The following is an 18,336-nucleotide window of genomic DNA, read 5'->3' as shown; positions in this document are numbered from 1 at the left end:
ACCAGCCTTCCCCAACCTGGTGCCCTCCAGAAGTTTTGGACTACAGCTCTCAGAAGCTCCAAAGTTGTAATCCAAAACATCTGGAGTTACCTATCCTGCATTAAATTGTTCAGTGTGATACTTGTGAAGGATTATGGGAAGAGACCTAGGGGAAGACTTGAAATGGAGACATTTCTGATTCTTGATTTTGTTCTGATTTGTATCATGAACACACACTAGCTCCATAGCTGTTTTTTGCAGCGTCTCAGGGGATACAACACATGACGTCATGGCATGCTGCTTTACTCTGTCCCCAAAAGCCAAGCCTGTGAGACAAAGTGGGGTAATGCACAGCGCAAGGTCATCAGGTCACGTGTTGTGTTCAACGAGATGCGGTAAGAATAGGGATGAAACCAGGAGTGGCAGTGGGCTCTCGGTGTCTCTTTTCATGTTTGTTAGACTCTGAGGTTTTATGCATAAGTATAGAACTTGAGTAATATCCAGAATCAGTTTCCACCTCAGGTGGAAAATGTTGGAGTCTCATCAAAAACATTGTGAATTATTTAGTAACAATCTTGTGTGTGCGAGCGCATCCAAGTACACGTGTGCATGCATGTGCGGTCCTCAGGCACTCTGCTGACAGCAGACGTTGCCTTCAGGATCAGAAAAGTTGTGCACCCCGGTGGAGTTTATTATTATCTTGTTTACAACCACTGTGAGGGTCATTTGGACTTTCTGCCCCAGACATCAAAATGTCTCAAACCATCTCTGATAATACTGTGGATTTGGTGCTGCAACAAGATGTTGACATGATGCCCTTAACCTCAGGCCTACCTCCTTTGTATCAGAACAAACAGCACGGAGGCTCCATCATGTGCTCAGGATTTGAGTTTCTAAATGATTCAAGGTTCCCCCTTCCCCCAAGAGTGAACTATGCTTGGAATATTCTGTTTACACCTGCAAATGGATTCTGTTGAGAGAATGCTCCCGGCAGAAGATCACCAATGCCGTCCCCATCGCCATTCAGATCAGAAGTGCTTCTGCCAGCGCTGGAGATCTGAACGCTTTGAAGGAAGAAACATCACAACCCTTTGAGATGAGCCTGCTACAACAGAGCAATGTTGTTCTTATAAAACATCTGGCTCCTTGATAATGGGGACCGGTGTCTCTTCACCTCCCGTTGGCTTATAAATAAATTGGAACGTTGGCTTGGTTTCCTTGTTCAGGAGGTGGGACTTGATGCGGTGAGGGAGGGCATCTTCATCGAGCTGCATGGTCTTGTCATCGACGTGAACAAACAGCCCATAGTTCTGAGGCTCTGAGACTTCAAATTTCTCAGCGCACTGTTGATTCAGCTGATGGGTTGTCGAGTCAGTCCGGTAGGCAAGTGTCCTTGTTTTGGCATCGGCTTCCATAAATGAGATGGCGATGAAATCCTGGAAAGAAGGAGCATGAGTTATAATCATAGAATCGTAGAAAAGTAGAGTTGGAAGGGGCCTATAAGGCCATCGAGTCCAACCCCCTGCTCAATGCAGGAATCCACCCTAAAGCATACCTGACAGATGGTTTTCCAGCTGCCTCTTGAATGCCTCTAGTGTGGGAGAGCCCACGACCTCCCTAGGTAACTGGTTCCACTGTTGTACTGCTAATGTTAATAGACATTAGAAATATACAACAAGGCACTCTCAATGCACAGTAGAGGTGACAATGTTGCTGCAGGGACTGGAAACCACATCTTATGGAGGAAAAAGCTTGGAGGGTACATTGAGACTGGAGAAGAGGTGATTAAGAGGCGATATGATAGCTGCCTTCAAATATTATGGACCAAATTTGTTTTCCATTGCTCCAGAGAGTAGGACCTCAACCAACGAGTTCAAATTACAAAAACGGGGGATTTTGACTAAACACCAGGTAGAACTTCCTGACAGTACAAGCTATTACGAGTGGAACAGACTGCCTTGGACTGTGGTGGGCTCTCCTTCATTAGAGGTTTCTAAGCAGTGGCTAGATGGCCACCAGGGATGTTGTAGCAGCAAATGTCCTGTGTAAGCTGTGGGTTGGACTAGATGACCTTTGGGTCCTTTCCAACTCTATGATTCTCTGAGTACTCTGAGTACTCCAACTAGAGCTTTTCTACATGATGATATTAAACTGCTGTATCTACTTTCAGTTTCATCATATAACTAAGCAAAGAGCGTTTTCTCTCTTGCTTTTCTGCTACATAACCTCTAGGTGGCACTGTGGTATAGCAGAATAGCACAAATGCACAAGTGGAAATAGCATTTCCTTTCACTTTCTTTAAATAACACCGCATTTTCCCTGCTCAAAAAAAAGTCATTGAAAGTGCTGTTTAAAAATGCAAGCAAAACTGGAGGGTCATGACGTTATCTAAAGAACCTGCAAACAACCATGAGTGGAGAATGACAAGTGCGCTATAAATGCCTTGTGAAGAAAACCTCCTGGTCTAGATATTTTTGGAACCCATTCTGCATATAATAATAATTCATCACCATCATCATTACCTCACATCCCCCTTCCTTTCCTCTCTTTCTGTTGTGTCGCTCCCTTTAGATTGTAAGTTCCTTGAGCCCAGGACCTGTCTTTGGTTTAAGTTATTACTACAGTGATGGTGCTATATAAGTAATACACACTAATAGACTAACAAAAGTGCTTCACCTAAGGCCATTTGTCTCCCTCTGGTGAAAGGACTTGAAAGAGAAAGAGCTTGTTTTACAGGAGAAAAAGTTATCTTTGCTGCCACCATGTGGTTGAAGGTCAGGAAACCTTAAAATGCTTTTAAGCTTAAGGGCATAATCCTATGCATGTTTGGGCAGCAATAAAGCCCTAGAACTCCCAGTATGCCCCAGCAAACGATTGTGGCTGGGACATGCTGGGGGTTGTAGGACGTTTTGCTGTCTAAACATGCATAGGATTGCACTCGCTTTCTTACTTATGCATATACCATCTGTAGTGAACTACAGAGTGTGCATGGATGGGAGGGGAGAATTGCTTGGACAATGGAATGGTAAAGTATGAGGGGCAACGAAGGCTACTAGAAGGCAGAAAGTTGGGACAGGATCAGTTAAGGGTGGGTCTAGGATCAGGGTAGAGCATAAATGGACTTCTTAGATAAGGAAAAGTTTTAGGAAGCTGACTTATACTGAGTCAGGCCCTTGGTCCAACTAGCCCAGTACTGTCGACTCTGGCTGGCAACAGTGGCTCTCCAGGGCTTCAGGCATGAATTTGTCCACCCCTACCTAGAGAAGCCTGGGATTGAACCTGGGACCTTCTGCATGCCAAACACGTGCTCTACACCACAGAGCCACCGTCCTTTCCTTTTTTTCTAGGACAGCGGATGGGCAACATGCAGGCTGTAGGCATCTCTCCACCAGTCTCGGTGCAGGCCGTGATAGCGAATAGTGGCAGTAAATCAGCGGTCTCAGGGAAAAGGCGTTAAATTCTCACTCCCTCAGCGATGCTGGATCAGTGGGCAGGGAGGGGAAATTTAAGCCTCTCTGTCCCAGCATGCTGGGATGTACGGGGTAAAAAGAAGTCTATGTGTGCACGTGTGTGCTTGTGCAGCTCCCTGCATCTGCCACCACATGATACGGGGCCAAAAAGGTTGCCCACTCCTGGTGTAGGAGATGAGATCTTGTAACTTCTATCCCATGCTGCTGTTGTTTACCTTTTATACCAGATGTTCTAACTACGCCTATATATTTTAAATGTGTGTATGTTTTAATAACTCTTTTAGCCTGTTCGTATAATGAACAAATGACTGTGATTTTATGGTTTTAATTTAATGATTGCGGTTATTCTTTCTATTGGATCTGTGACTGCATAATAAAAAATGTAATGTAATGAGATGAGATCTTCCTGTTTTGCATGTTTCTGCGCAAAAGTAAAAGTAAAAACACCATCACCGTCATCATCAAAACTGACAACAACAGAAATTCACAACAGAAATTCATATTATAACTCATACTGAACTCCTCAACAAGCTTAGCTGGATATTTATCGGTTTTCCATTCTCCCATGAATTCAATCTATTAAATCGTTAATCCTGAGCTGTCTCCCATGGAATTCAGAGTTCAAGAGTTTGAACACAAATTATTCATAGCGGAACCATGATATTTTCTTCAGTCTCAGGCTCTTAGGGCAGCTCACAAAATAATAAAATAGAATGAACAAATGAAAATAAGACAGGATACCCCCCTACCCCCCCTTGCCTCACAACAACAACACATAATTAATGTTAGCCTTCGCTTATTAAATATGTAAGTGATCTCACAGTTCCTTCCATATCTCTAAATGAGCAATTTAACATGCTCGTGATTGACCACTCAAGGGGTTTTCAGGTCCATTACATGACATTGTCAATGACCAGGACATCTCCTGTGGTATGCCCTGGAAATCCCGCTATGAAAAGAACCACTTTTAATGTGGTAATATCCTGGAAAAAATGCATCTTCTGTCACTAGGTGGCACTGTTTCAATTGAAGTGAATGGAGGGAAGTATTCAATTCAAACCCCTTCTCGCCCCACTCCTCCCATGTAATACAAACCGTAACACTCGTACCAAAGAACCAGGAAGCACAAAGTCCAGGGTAAGCAATGTGATTTCCCTTAACACAGAGACACTTAAAAAGGCCCTTGCCCTGAGGATTTGGCAACATGCAGATCAATTTAAGTGAAAAGACAGAGAATGCTAAAAACCTAAGGGTGCAATCCTATGCATATTTATTTCTTGTATTTTGGGCCTCAACCCTTTTGCCTTCGGCCATGCGCACCACTGGAATGCCGCTCTCAAATGTTAACTCCGAATCTGAAATTGGCCCTTAGACTGAAAGAGATTCAACACCCTCAATTAAGCTCATCTTTGGAAACTTTCCCCGAGACGCCCCTCCTCCTTCATTCAAGGCAAGGCAGATGGCAACCAGAGAAAGACCCTTCTCAACAGTGAAGCCCAGTTGGGGGTTCACCTGGAATCAAGATCGTCCTTTTCTCATTTTTTAAAAAACATGAAATTGTTCATTATATATTATCTATGCACCCCTGCTTGGTTTTTTGGTTTTTTGCAAACTGCTTTTGAAACAGGCAAAAAATATAAACTAAATCTTTTAGGGTGAAAAAGAATTCTTTTAAATGAAATAAGCAAAAATAAATCAATAAAATGAAAGAGCGTTCTGCGTTTGTCTTCTAACCTGAACTGACGATCGCGACGCCCGGGCTTTGTTAAGCGTTCTCCGCCTCTCCCAGCGGTGGATGGAATCCTGAACCTCGGTGCTTAGCTGCCGGGTGACGGAGATCTTGTCGTAGCTCTTGATCAGCTCTACTGCCCCGTAGGTAGTGATTAAATAATAACAACCTATGAAAAATTAAGACGCGTAAGCCAATTGCGCTCCAGCGGAATAGCGTTTATTCCGATGAAGCTTGAGCAGCGAAAACAGGAAATATATTGCAAAATCCTGTCAATATCAACTTACAACGCTGGAAAGAAGAAAATATAATAAGAACAAGCCTTATTTTCATTATATCTGTGAATTTATGTTATGTACTGATGCTATTGCCAAATGTGTCAAATATACTAAAGTGTGTTAGTGTGATTTTGTTGGGCTATGTTATAGATTTGTATATTCTTTAAGTAAATGATATAGGAATTATTGTGTTATTGTATTATAGTACCCAACACCACTATTGTTAAACAACTATGGGATACATCAGCCTTTTTATAACTTTTGTATAATTGTAAATAAATGGGTTTCTTGTTGATCATCTCTCTTCACTAGTGTGTTCGGTTGTTCCGTGCTTTCAGGCACCTTAAATATTGTACGTTGCACAGGTGCCACCTGCTGGCCAGTTCCATTATCTACACTCCTTAGATTTTTCACTTCTTCAAAACAGGGCCAGTGAGGAGTTACATCAGCCCTCCCCAACCTAAGCAGGATCTACAGTACTGCTTTAAAACAGTTTTTAACAGTAGTGACAACTGTTGGTGCCCAGGACACACTTCACATACACTTTTCAAACCATTTTCATAGCGTCATATCCTGCTTGGTGTAGATCTGGTCTTAGTGCCCTCTAGGCAGTGGAGGCTGGTGGCTCCGATATTAGTGGGGTGGTGAATCTGTTCTGGGTTTAAGTGAATACCAGTCAGAACTCTAAAGGAGCTTTCCCATAGCTCCTTTAGAGTTCTGACTGAAACCCGGAGCGGATTCACCACCCCACTGACATTGCAGTCACCAGCCTTCACAGCCTCCAGATGTCTTGGACTACAAATCAACTCCCAGCATTCCTGACCAGTGGCTATGCTGCCTGGAGCTGAAGGGTGGGGAAATCTGATGTAACTGTCACTGGGCCTCTCTACATTAAGAGGAAATTGCATTGTTTTACTGGGGCTTTGTGCTTCCTGCTTCTTTTGTGTAATTGTAATGGGCTGCATTACACATGGTTTGAACAGCTGCCCACATGGTCTGTAATTGAAAATTTCTCCTCCTCTCAGTGCTCATATATTTGAATGGGACAGCATCCTCTAGTGGGTGCTTTGTAGCACAATTTTGGCTGCACACTTTAGGAAATCCCACAATGTTTCAAAAGAATCAGAATATCAAGGTTGTTGTTTTTAGAATGGGATAACCTAGGGAAGGCACATGAGACAGGCAGGAGGTTGATGACATCATCTAAAGGATTTGTAAACTTCCACGAACACCGGTGTAGAGAAGCTCACAGACTCTCAGCCTATTCTATCAGGGTTGTTGTGAGAATAAATGGAGAGGAGGAGGATTATGTGTACTCCATTGCACTTTTTGGAGGAAAGGTGGATATAAATGGAACAACAACAACAACAACAAAATAATAATAATAATAATAATAATACATTTTTGTGATCATTTCCAGAGGGTACTACAATTTCCAGAGTAAAGATGGGGACAGTGCTGGCATCTTGGTTTGTTGCAGTCTCTGTGTTTGGGTAGTATCCAATGTGAGTCCTACATAAAACAGTCCCATTGAAATGAATGGGTGGAGTCTACATAGGACTAACACTGTATACTACTGTTTGTATCCTTGTTATGTGGCCTTTGATTGCTAGTGAGTAGCTCTTTTAGGTTGGGCAGCTGTGTATAGGCATGTATAGACCTACCACCCAAGGCCTGTAAAAGGGATGTGCCCTGATCCAGAACGGGCTGTAGGTCCTTGATGTTACGTATGAATGGAATTAGCTGGGAACTGTTTTTTTGTATATTGCATATTTGCCACCTTTAGGCTACTTCCATTATCTCTGATATTTAGATTTTTTAACTTCTTGAATTCAATTTTTGGTAATATTTTTAGTTAGGTTTGTATTAAGGCTGTCATCTGATTAAAGGAATCTAAGTCAATTCATTGAGAATGGTTTGATTGGTTTAATTAAAACAATTAATTAATTGATTGATGAATGACTCAGCTACCTAGGGAGGTTGTGGGCTCTCCCACACTAGAGGCATTCAAGAGGCAGCTGGACAACCATCTGTCAGGGATGCTTTAGGGTGGATTCCTGCATTGAGCAGGGGGTTGGACTCGATGGCCTTGTAGGCCCCTTCCAACTCTGCTATTCTATGATTCTATGACTCAATTCTGCAGCTGCCTATGAGAAAACAATATTTCTGATGGAAAGTACTATTTCATTATGGTTAATTATAATATGCAGTCATTAGTGTCAGCTATCGGGAGGTGTACAAATGTAATAATAAATAAGTAAATAAAGTTTCAGCAGTCTTCTTAGAAGAGGCATTCCCTCCTTGGTAAGAGCAGATTGAACTTTGAACAGATGTTCTCAGCCTTGGGCTCCCAGATGTCGTTGGACTACACCTTCCATCATGCCTAGCATGCATGGCCAATGGTCAGAGATAATGGCATTAGTAGTCTAACATTTGGAAAGGCTCTTCTAAGGTGACCCCTTGCCAGCCATGATTTTTGAAACTACTTGTCAGGAAAAAAAACAATTCACCATTAAAAAAGAAAATCTACTGCCTGATTAATCAGAAATAGGATCCGTCTTTTGCAAGAGGAAGAGACTGCGATGAAGGGTTTCACCCAGGGAAGGTCCCTCTGCCCTAATTTGGGGGATCTCTCCCCACCACACACACACACACACACACACACAGTACAGCTCACCAGTTCACACAATCATGAGACTTGTCCAAACCAAGGTGGTACGGCTTGTTAGACCATGGTCTGCTGCTGGGTTATTTGAGGGTTATTTCCCCCTCAACAAGCCATGCCATATGGGTTTGGACGACATGACAAGCCACGCCTAGGTGGGTGTAGGCAATTTTATTTATTTATTACATTTCTTTACGGATCCATGGCCAAATCTCTCTGGGCGGTTTACAAATGGCGCCCAGCAAACCCTGTGCCTTAAACAAGCCACTGTGGCTTGTTTAATCCCCAGTAATCATGCAAACCAGATTATGGGCAGCATTTTCAGGGGGCTGGAGGGACTGCCATCAGAAGGAGGGGGTGCAGAACTCCACTTCCATCAGCACGGTTAATCCAGTGTAAATCTGGATCCAATCCTTCATAGAGCCCCTGTCTCCATGTTTTTCCCCCTAACGTATGTGTGTGTGTGTGTGTGTGTGTGTGTGTGTGTGTGTGTTGTTCCAGAGAGAGCCCTCTCTTTTCAAATGCATGTTGCTCTGCTCCCTTGGAGCCATCACTAGGTATTTATTACCTAGGCAGCAACATTATCAAAGGGGCTATTTGCTTGCATAAGGCCCCTGGGAGATTCCTGCAGCACATGATCAGGTGCCAAGTCATTTAAAGAAACAGCATGTTTTATGAGTGTAATCATTAAAGCACTGTTGGAATCCTTCATCTTCAAAGGAAAAGCACCTCAGGCCTTGAAGGACTTTAGGTGGGGCCAAACCAACAAAACAGAGTTTGGCATTGCGACAGTAAAATCAAACAAACCCCAATAAGCATGTATACCTTCTTCAGCACTGCTGTGATATTCCTGCTATAATGTGGTATGAAGGTGCTTGATGCCGTTCTACCTTTACAACTAATCAGGCCTGGGATCTAGCTAGATCTCGATGGGATATTGCAATGAATGGAAACCCACTGTAGATTACTGAGAATCCACAGAATCATCAATTGTTGGAATTAGAAGAGACCACAGAGGTCATCTAGTCCAACCCACCTCCTTAGCAAAAGCAGGTTATTTATTAATAATTCATTTTAATGTTAGAGTTGATTAAATGCTATTACTATTTATTAAAAACATAAGATCAGACCAAAGGTAGGGTGACCATATGAAAAGGAGGACAACGCTCCTGTATCTTTAACACTTGTGTTGAAAAGGGAATTTCAGCAGGCGCCATTTGAATGCATGCAGCACCTCATGAAATTCCCTCTTCATCACAACAGTTAAAGCTGCAGGAGCTCTTTTGCATCTAGTCAAGAGAGCATGGATCCTGCAGCTCTAACTGTTGTGTTGAAGCGGGAATTTCACCAGGGGCTGCATGCATGCAAAGGACACCTGCTGAAATTCCCTTTACTATACAATTGTTAAAGATACAGGAGCCCTATCCTTCTTTCCATATGATCACCCTAACTAAAGGTCTATCTAGTCAAGCATTTTGTCCCACTAGCTGCCCCCCAGTGGCAGTCCACAAGTACAGCAGGAATGCAAAAACATCTTCCTGCTTGTACTACCCAGCAACTTGTATACGGAGGCATAATGCCTCTCATGCTGGAGGTAACAGATAGCCAGAGCCGTCGTAACGCATGGGCACACTGGGCAGTTGCTCGGGGGCCCCACGAGCATAGGGGCCCCATGTTAATCTATGCACAGACCACACAAATCACAAAGACCTTGATTATGATGACCTTTTAAATGAATGTGAGCATCTCAAGCAATACATCGTTCTTGATGAAAATTGCGATACTCTCCCTGCATTGTACAGAAAAATAATTTCGGACAACTTGACATCTGTGTTTCCCAATGTTGAAATTGCACGTGCATGATGGTGACCAACTGTGCAGGAGAATGTTCATTTTCAAGACTGAAACTTTTTTTAAAAATCAGCTTCGCAGCACAATGGGGCAGCAGCGTTTGAACTGGCTTTCACTCATGTGTATGGAAAATGACATCCCTGAAGACCACTGACTTCAGGCCAATTATAAAGGAATTCTCTGCAAAGAAATTTCGCAAATGTTTGTGTCGAACACTTGATCAATAATAAAAATTCATAGTAATTTCATACTGTGTGCCTGTGCCATCTCCGTCAGTATGATTTACCAACGAAGTACCATTTTTATGTTGAAATTTTTGTTTTTCAAGTTCAGGCTCATGTTATTTTGTCCAAACGTTTGTATTGATTAATCTTTGCTGTACACAGCATGTTTTTTTTAATGTCAAAACACTGATTTTGTTGGAGGTACCAATAAATATAAGTTTATTTTATCGATAATTTACATTTTTATTCCTTGAGTGGTTGTCTAGGCAGGGCCCAGTGCACTATTATTATTATTATTATTATTATTATTATTATTATTTATTTATTTATTTATTTATATAGCACCATCAATGTACATGGTGCTGTACAGAGTAAACAAATAGCAAGACCCTGCCGCATAGGCTTACAATCTAATAAAATCATAGTAAAACAATAAGGAGGGGAAGAGAATGCAAACAGGTACAGGGTAGGGTAAGCAGGCACAGGGTAGGGAAAAACTAACAGTAGAAAGTAACAGTAGAAGTCTGCACAACATCAAGTTTTAAAAGCTTTAGGAAAAAGAAAAGTTTTTAGTTGAGCTTTAAAAGCTGTGGTTGAACTTGTAGTTCTCAAATGTTCTGGAAGAGCGTTCCAGGCGTAAGGCGTAAGAGCGTTCCAGGCGTTCCTGCTTTGCCCAGGGCCCATAATGCTGTTAAGATGGCCCTGCAGATAGCCATCATGACTTTGGGTGCAATCCAATGGGGATGGCCATAAACCTCCAAACTTGGAGCCTTACAGCCATCCAGTGCAGAGTGGGAGGAGCACCGGAGGGAATGGAGTGTAATCCATTGGGTAGAACATGCACTTTGCATCTAGCTGGTCCCATATCCGATCCCTCTCCGGTTGAGGGATGAGATGGTAGGTGATGAGAAAGCCTGGGCCCCTGGAGATAATACCGGTACAAGACAGCTTCATACGATCTATTCCCAAACAAAGGCCCACAGGCTACAATGACAATGCAGAGCCTAAGGGCACAATCTTAGGGATGTTTAAACAGCATAGCTGGCTGGGGAATGCTGGGAATTGTAGGACTTTTTACTTTCTAAGCATGCATAGTATTGCACCGGTAGTCTCCTAAAATCCCCATCTACAGATACAAATACTTCCCATTTTCGCAGTCTTCCAGATCATGTATATTTTCCCTTTGAAGGGTGGGGGGAAGCACCTGCTTTTTAAAGCTGGTAGTTCTGCCACCTTCCGCTAGGTGGTGCACAAACCCCAAATTTCTGATTTAGCCTTGGATCTCTAGCAGCTCCAAATCCCTTTTAGTCTCCGTGGCTCCAGTAGGGAGTGATGAATACTCACTATGTTTGGAAGGTGAACAGCAGCTTCCACTTTGTGAAAGCTCTGTGGGGCCTTGGGGAGGGGGAGGGATGGAGGCTGGGGAAGTCTGAGAAGTCCTCATAAACTGGGCTCCCCTGTACCTTCCCCTTCCCGCCCATGGGAACGCCCCCTTTCCCATTGGGAAAGTTGCCTCCAGTTGGGGTCCTGGTGTTGGCAAATGCAAGCACCCAAACACTGAATGAATCTGTTCAGATGAGATGCTAGGCCATGGTGGTTAAGCATTTTGAGCTAAACATTATGGCTTAGCGTGTCGTGTGAACCATTCCTAACCACGGTGGCTACATAACCATGATTTAAACACGCTCACTAACCATTTGCTACAAAAGGGTTAGCGGCCTAACCATGGCTTAGCTTGTCGTCTGAACAGGGTCAATAATTTGCAGCGTGAACGGACACAACTGGAACGCATTGTGACTGAGATGATATGGAAGTTGCATACGGCATTATGTCTGTGATTCACCCATCAAAGTCACTGTTTAAAGGGGCCGTCATTAAGTGACAAAGGTACATGTGTGGACAGGTCCTATTTTGCCTTATGTGTGTCATGCCTTTCCACTCTTTGTACAGGAGACAAATAGATGGGGGAACTGAGAGAAAGGGTTTACCTCAGGTCTCCCAGTGAGTTAATGGCAGAGGTGAGATTTGAACTGGAGACTGCCTGAACTCTAGCTCAGTCTCTTGGCTACCACAGTAACAAGTGGACCTTGTTCAGTAGTAGGGGTGTGCACAGACCCCGCGCTCTGCTTCACTTACAGATCCGCCATTTTCGGAGCGGGCCCACTCCGCCTGTGCCCACTCCGCTCTGCTCGGAGCTCTGGATCCGGATCGGAGCTCCAGACCGAGGACGGAGGCAGGTAAGGGAGAGGAGGGCGGGGGGGTTACTGGGCCCTGCCGCCATCGCCGCCCATGCGGCGACGGCGGCAGAGCCCGGTAAGGGACCAACGGGGAGGGTGGGCCTTACCTGCCTCCGTCCGTTGCCATCTTCAATTGAGCCCGTGGTTCCAGCAGGAAGTCTGGGCCGCAAGTGCGGCCCAGACTTCCTGCTGGAACCACGGGCTCAATTGAAGACGGTGATGGACCCGCGGACGGAGGCAGGTAAGGGAGAGGAGGGGGGGTTTACCGGGCCCTGCCGCTGTCGCCGCATGGGCGACAGCAGCAGGGCCCGGTAAATCCCACTTACCTTTCCAGCAGAGCTCCGGATCGAGGCGAAGGATCCGCCTTCACCTCGATCCTCTTCGCCATGCTCCGCCGGCCCCCCAATCCTCTTCGCCTCCGCCTTAAGGGCAGGTGAAGCCCCCCGCTCTGCTTTTGCTTCTCTGGTCCGATTAGAAGCGGAGCACATCCCTATTCAGTAGCCCAAAACCAACGCTTCATCATTAAATTGTTCAACAGGCAAAACCCATTCTCTTATCGGCCACCCTGGGGCCATCTGATGTCCTGTGAAGGTGATATCCCCAGTGGCTACTTGTGGCCAGTCCCAGTGGCCATGCTTTCTTGGGCCAGTATATAGGTGCAGTCTTGTCAGAGAATATGCCAATTAGGATTAGGTTCCAGCAATCCTCGGGAGCAAAGCAAAAAATAAAAATAAAATAGTGGGCAAGAAAATTGGCAACGGGCTCCTAACTGAGGAGCAGAGACTTTTCTGTGGTGGCATACTGACTTTGGATGCCTTCCCAAAGGAGATACAAATGGCACCAACTTTGTTTTCTTTTCAGCACCAAACTAAAATGTTGAACATTTAACATTTTAATATTTTAGAATTTAACATTTATATTTATTTATTTATTTATTTATTTATTTAAACTGCGTTGATGGTTGTGTTTGAGTTTGGCTTGCTGGTTGAAGAATTGTTTTCATTTCTCTTTTAATGTGACATTGCATGGTTTGTACATTGGATTTCTTTGTTTTAAAGTTGCATGTCTCTAGTGCAGCCTTCCTCAACCTGGGGCGCTCCAGATGTGTTGGACTGCACCTCCCAGAATGCCCCAGCCAGACGAGCTGGCTGGGGCATTCTGGGAGTTGTAGTCCAACACATCTGGAGCGCCCCAGGTTGAGGAAGGCTGCTCTAGTGGATGAAGGATGGTTTATAAATTGGAAGGATGGAAGGAAGGCTACACACACACACACACACACACACACACACACACACACACACACACACACAGAGTTTTGTAAGGGAAGCTGCCCACACCCATTCCTGCCAGCAGTATACAACAATAGCATCCCTCCCTCCCTCTCTCTCTCTTTCTCTCTTTCTCTCTCTCTGCAATAGCAAGACCCTGGAGCTCTTCCATACCTTCCCCCAGCTGCAGAGCTGGGTCCATGAGCTCCATCATATACTCCACATTCAGAAGCATCTCTGTCAGGTCGCTGCGAGCCAGAACATACATGAGAACCGGAAGGAAGTCATCTGCTCCATAAGGCTTCCCTGGAACAAAGAGAAAGTTGACTTAAACATCTGAAAAGCTGCACGCGGCAGGCGAAGGAGGGTAGCCATGGAGGCACTTCTTTCCTCCTGTGCAACCTGAAGGCCGGGCCCAGGTGTGAACCAGCCTTTTTCAGAGCTGTAGGAGAGCAGCTGGCTTCCAGAGCTGCCAAAATACAGATTAGAAACAGGGCTCACAGTGATGTAAATGTGAAAATTGATTTGGCAGCAATGCAGGTTTCAAGACTCCCCCACTGGCTTCGTCGCTGGGAAAAACCAAACAGCCCACCTTTTTGAAAATTATCTTATGAAACTAATGTAAGAAGATCAGGATGTAAAATGAAGCCGCTGAATCAAAGGCCCACCTAGTCCTGCATCCTGTTTGCCACAGGATGCAACCAATTGTGTCTCAGAAGCAGGCCAGAAGGGCACGACGGCAGCAGCCCTCTTCTGCTTCCAGTTGTTCCCTAGCAATTGGTAGACTGCCTCCAATCTTGGAGATATCATATAGTTATCAAGTCTAATAGCCTTACCCTCCATGAATTGGCCTAATCCCCTTTTAAATCCATCCGAGATGTTGGCCATCACTACATCTCATGGTAGCAAATTCCATAGTTTAAATATGCATTGTGTGCAGAAGTACTTTCTTTTGTCTATCCTGAATCTTCATTGGATGACCTCAGGTTCTGGTATTATGAGAGAGAGACCAAGGCCTTAGCTAGACATAAGGATTATCCCAGGCAAATGGAGGGGTCATCCCTGCCTGCTCCCGGGATCCCCTGTGTGTCATTTGGATGCACAGGGATGATCCCGGGATATAGGCCAGGTCTAGCCATGGCCCAAATAATCTAAATTAGGGGTGTTGATCTAGGGTGACCATATGGAAAGGAGGACAGGGCTCCTGCAGCTTTACCTGTTGTGATGAAGAGGGAATTTCGCCTGGTGTGGCATGCATACAAATGACACCTGCTGAAATTCCCTTTTCTATACAACAGTTAAAGATACAGGAGGCCTGTCCTCCTTTCCATATGGTCACCCTAGATGATCTTTCTGCCTGAGCGCTGATTTTTATTTTGGAGAAGCTTTCACAGGGACTCACATTCCAGTGGTGGGTGAGGCCAAAATCAAAAGAGTGAGGCCACAAATACCCAAAATTCCAGCATAATTTAGTTTAGTTACCTCCAATCACTAATCATTAGGAGAGGCATTTCACCTTTTAGAATGGGGGAAAACTTCAAAAATCCAGGAAAATACCAAACAATTGGTGAAAAGGGAATGGGTCAGGGAAAGGAGGTGTGGCCATCTCTGGAAACCTAAAGGGTTAGGGTTACACACACACACACCCAGGTCTGAAGTTCTGCACCCCTGATCTAAACAGACTAAATAATGAAGCTCCTCTAAAATGATATCAACAGGCCAAAGGCCAGCACAGACTTAAGTGTGCTGAAGCCCAATGAAATCAATGGCCTTAACCATGCTTAGCTGTACATTGGCTTGCGGCTGTTGGCTTGCTAGAAGTATCTCCTATGAAAAACATTCCCCTTATATGTCAGGCAAAGTCAACAGAGATTTCCTTTGAGGTTGAGAATTCTACTCAGCTGGAGCCTTAAATAAACACTCTGCAGTTCCTCCATCAAAAATGTAAACTTTAAATAAACTGGAGAATGTATAAAGAAAAGAAAAGCCATTTCAGCTAAAACAAAGTGGCAGAACTTGTGCGTGTTAAGGCTCCTTTTGTAAACGGCAGCCAATGTTGTTATTAGCATAGCTCTGAACATCATGGGAGCCAATGGTTTCCTCGTTTGCACACACACACACACACACACACACACACACACACACATATACACACACACACACACACACACACACACACACACACATATATATAGCCAGATTGCCAAACAGAAAAAGGCTTCATTGTGCATTGAGTGTTTGGAGAAATATTCCTTTTGTACAGGGTTACCACTTTCTTTGGTACAGAAGAAGTCTCAAGTGAGTGTTGGCAGAAGAACCAAAGTAAAGCTCTAAGATAGTCTTCCCCAACCTGGTACCCTGTAAATGTACTACAGTTCCCAGAATTCCTGACTAGTAGCCATGCTGGCTTGGGTTGATGGGAGTTGAAGTTCGAAACATCTGGCAGACAGCAGATTGGGGACTGTTGGTCTAAGAAGTAGGCACCAATGCAGGTACAGGATCTGCAGTTGCTATGTCCAATGTATTTCCTAGGATCTACCAGCTGGGTGTCAGTCCCACCAGCCACATTATGTACTGATCAACGATGCATTCCAAAATGCCATAGATACCATCTGATACCATCTGATCAACCAGGATGATCAGGGGTCTGGAAACAAAGCCCTATGAAGAGAGACTGAAAGAACTGGGCATGTTTAGCCTGGAGAAGAGAAGATTGAGGGGAGACATGATAGCACTCTTCAAATACTTAAAAGGTTGTCACACAGAGGAGGGCCAGGATCTCGTCTCGATCCTCCCAGAGTGCAGGACACGGAATAACGGGCTCAAGTTAAAGGAAGCCAGATTCCAGCTGGACATCAGAAAAAACGTCCTGACTGTTAGAGCAGTACGACAATGGAATCAGTTGCCTGGTGAGGTTGTGGGCTCTCCCACACTAGAGGCCTTCAAGAGGCAGCTGGACAAGCATCTGTCAGGGATGCTTTAGGGTGGATTCCTGCATTGAGCAGGGGGTTGGACTTGATGGCCTTGTTAGACCCCTTCCAACTCTGCTATTCTATGATTCTATGATATGCTCAGTTACATTAGGATCATCATGTGTGGAAGCAGGGGACATGGGAGACAAAGGAGGATGGCCAATGTCATGCTTTGGTACATTTCATCCTCATAACAAACCTGTAATGTTTGCTGAAGGCCCTCCAGTGAGTTTCGTAGCTAAGGGCTCATTACACCAAGCAGGATATTCCACTATGAAAGTGGTATGAAAATGGTATATAAAAGGCAGGAGCCACACTACTGCTTTATAGCGGTATTGAAGTGCACTGACAACCGTGGGGGCCTGCTTTCATGCCACTTTCATGGTGTTATATCCTGCTTCGTGTAGATGTGTCATGGGCCCCAACAATTGTCAGTGCACTTCAGTACCACTATAAAGCAGTAGTGTAGATCCTGCAGTGCACTTCAGTACCGCTATAAAGCAGTAGTGTGGCTCCTGCCTTTTATATACCACTTTCATAGTGGAATATCCTGCTTGGTGTAGATGAGCCCTAGAGGAAGAGTTCTACCCTATGAGGCAAAAGCCGTAATGCTAGTGCAAAGGAAGAGGCTCATTTGCAGGGGGAAATCTGGGGGTGGGAAAGGGTGCTTAACCCTTCTCCTACCCATTGATTCCCCCTGCAAATGCCTCCCTGACCCCAGTCATTTATTTTAGTTCCTATTTGGGATCTGAAACTGGATATAAGTCTGGGTGAGGGGAAACCGCCTGCCAAAGGCATTTGCAGGGGAGAATCAGCAATCCTGGGAGGTTTAAGCATACCTCCCTTCAACCACTTTCCCCACCAGACAACACATTTCTCAACAGTGGTGTAAAAACTCCACCGTGGAGATCTAAAACCACCGTTGAGAAACATGTTGTCTGAACTGAGCCACTGACTGGAGGTTCATCTACACCAAGCAGGATATTCCGCTATGAAAGTGGCATGAAAGCAGTATATAAAAGGCGGGAGCCACACTAGTGCTTTATAGCAGTACTGAAGTGCATTGACAACTGTTGGGGCCCACTGACACAGACCATATACCATTGTGCATATATAACCCACTTTCATACTGCTTTCATAGTGTTATATCCTGCTTGGTGTAGATGTATCAATGGGCCCCAACAGTTGTCAGTTCACTTCAGTACTACCATAAAACAGTAGTGTAGATCTTGCAGTGCACTTCAATACTGCTATAAAGCAGTAGTGTGGCTCCTGCCTTTTATATACCACTTTCAAAGTGGAATATTCTGCTTGGTGTAGATGAGCCCTGGGTTCACACAACATGCTAATCCACACTCAGTGGTTGAGTATGGCTTGTGTAGTTTGGCTCCAAATGATCATATCAGTGACAAAAAAGTGTGTGTGTATGATGAGAGAAGTCTGTGAATCCTTAAAAATGAGACCCATTGCTTTGCTGGCCCCTAATGCATTGCAGACTCAATATTTGCACTAGCAAAATGAAGTACTGATTTTGCCTCCCATAACAATCCACTGTAGTCTACAAGCTTTTTCTTTCTTTTACACAGGAGCTCAGTCCTTTTGTGATGTGCATATAAAATCTACCTTGGTTAGAATGTTCATTTACATTACAAATACCTCTCTT

General features: G+C 44.4%; 1 protein-coding gene across 1 annotated transcript in view; it reads right to left on the bottom strand.

Annotated features, from left to right (window-relative positions):
- Positions 1-350: 350 nt before the first annotated feature.
- Positions 351-18,336, bottom strand: part of RIN3 (Ras and Rab interactor 3) — a 60,730-nt gene continuing 42,744 nt past the window's right edge. Inside the window, exons 8-10 of the mRNA XM_063118485.1 lie at positions 13,876-14,007; positions 5,184-5,347; positions 351-1,415 (exon numbers count right to left, since the gene is read on the bottom strand). Coding sequence (XP_062974555.1) covers positions 1,107-1,415; positions 5,184-5,347; positions 13,876-14,007 — 605 coding nt within the window. The 3' untranslated portion in view covers positions 351-1,106. The remainder of the gene's footprint in view (positions 1,416-5,183; positions 5,348-13,875; positions 14,008-18,336) is intronic.

Source organism: Elgaria multicarinata, chromosome 2 (assembly GCF_023053635.1).
Source record: "Elgaria multicarinata webbii isolate HBS135686 ecotype San Diego chromosome 2, rElgMul1.1.pri, whole genome shotgun sequence".
In the NCBI taxonomy this organism is placed as follows: domain Eukaryota; kingdom Metazoa; phylum Chordata; class Lepidosauria; order Squamata; family Anguidae; genus Elgaria; species Elgaria multicarinata.
Note: the sequence above shows the minus strand (reverse complement) of the source record. Positions and strands in the feature narration are given on the sequence as shown.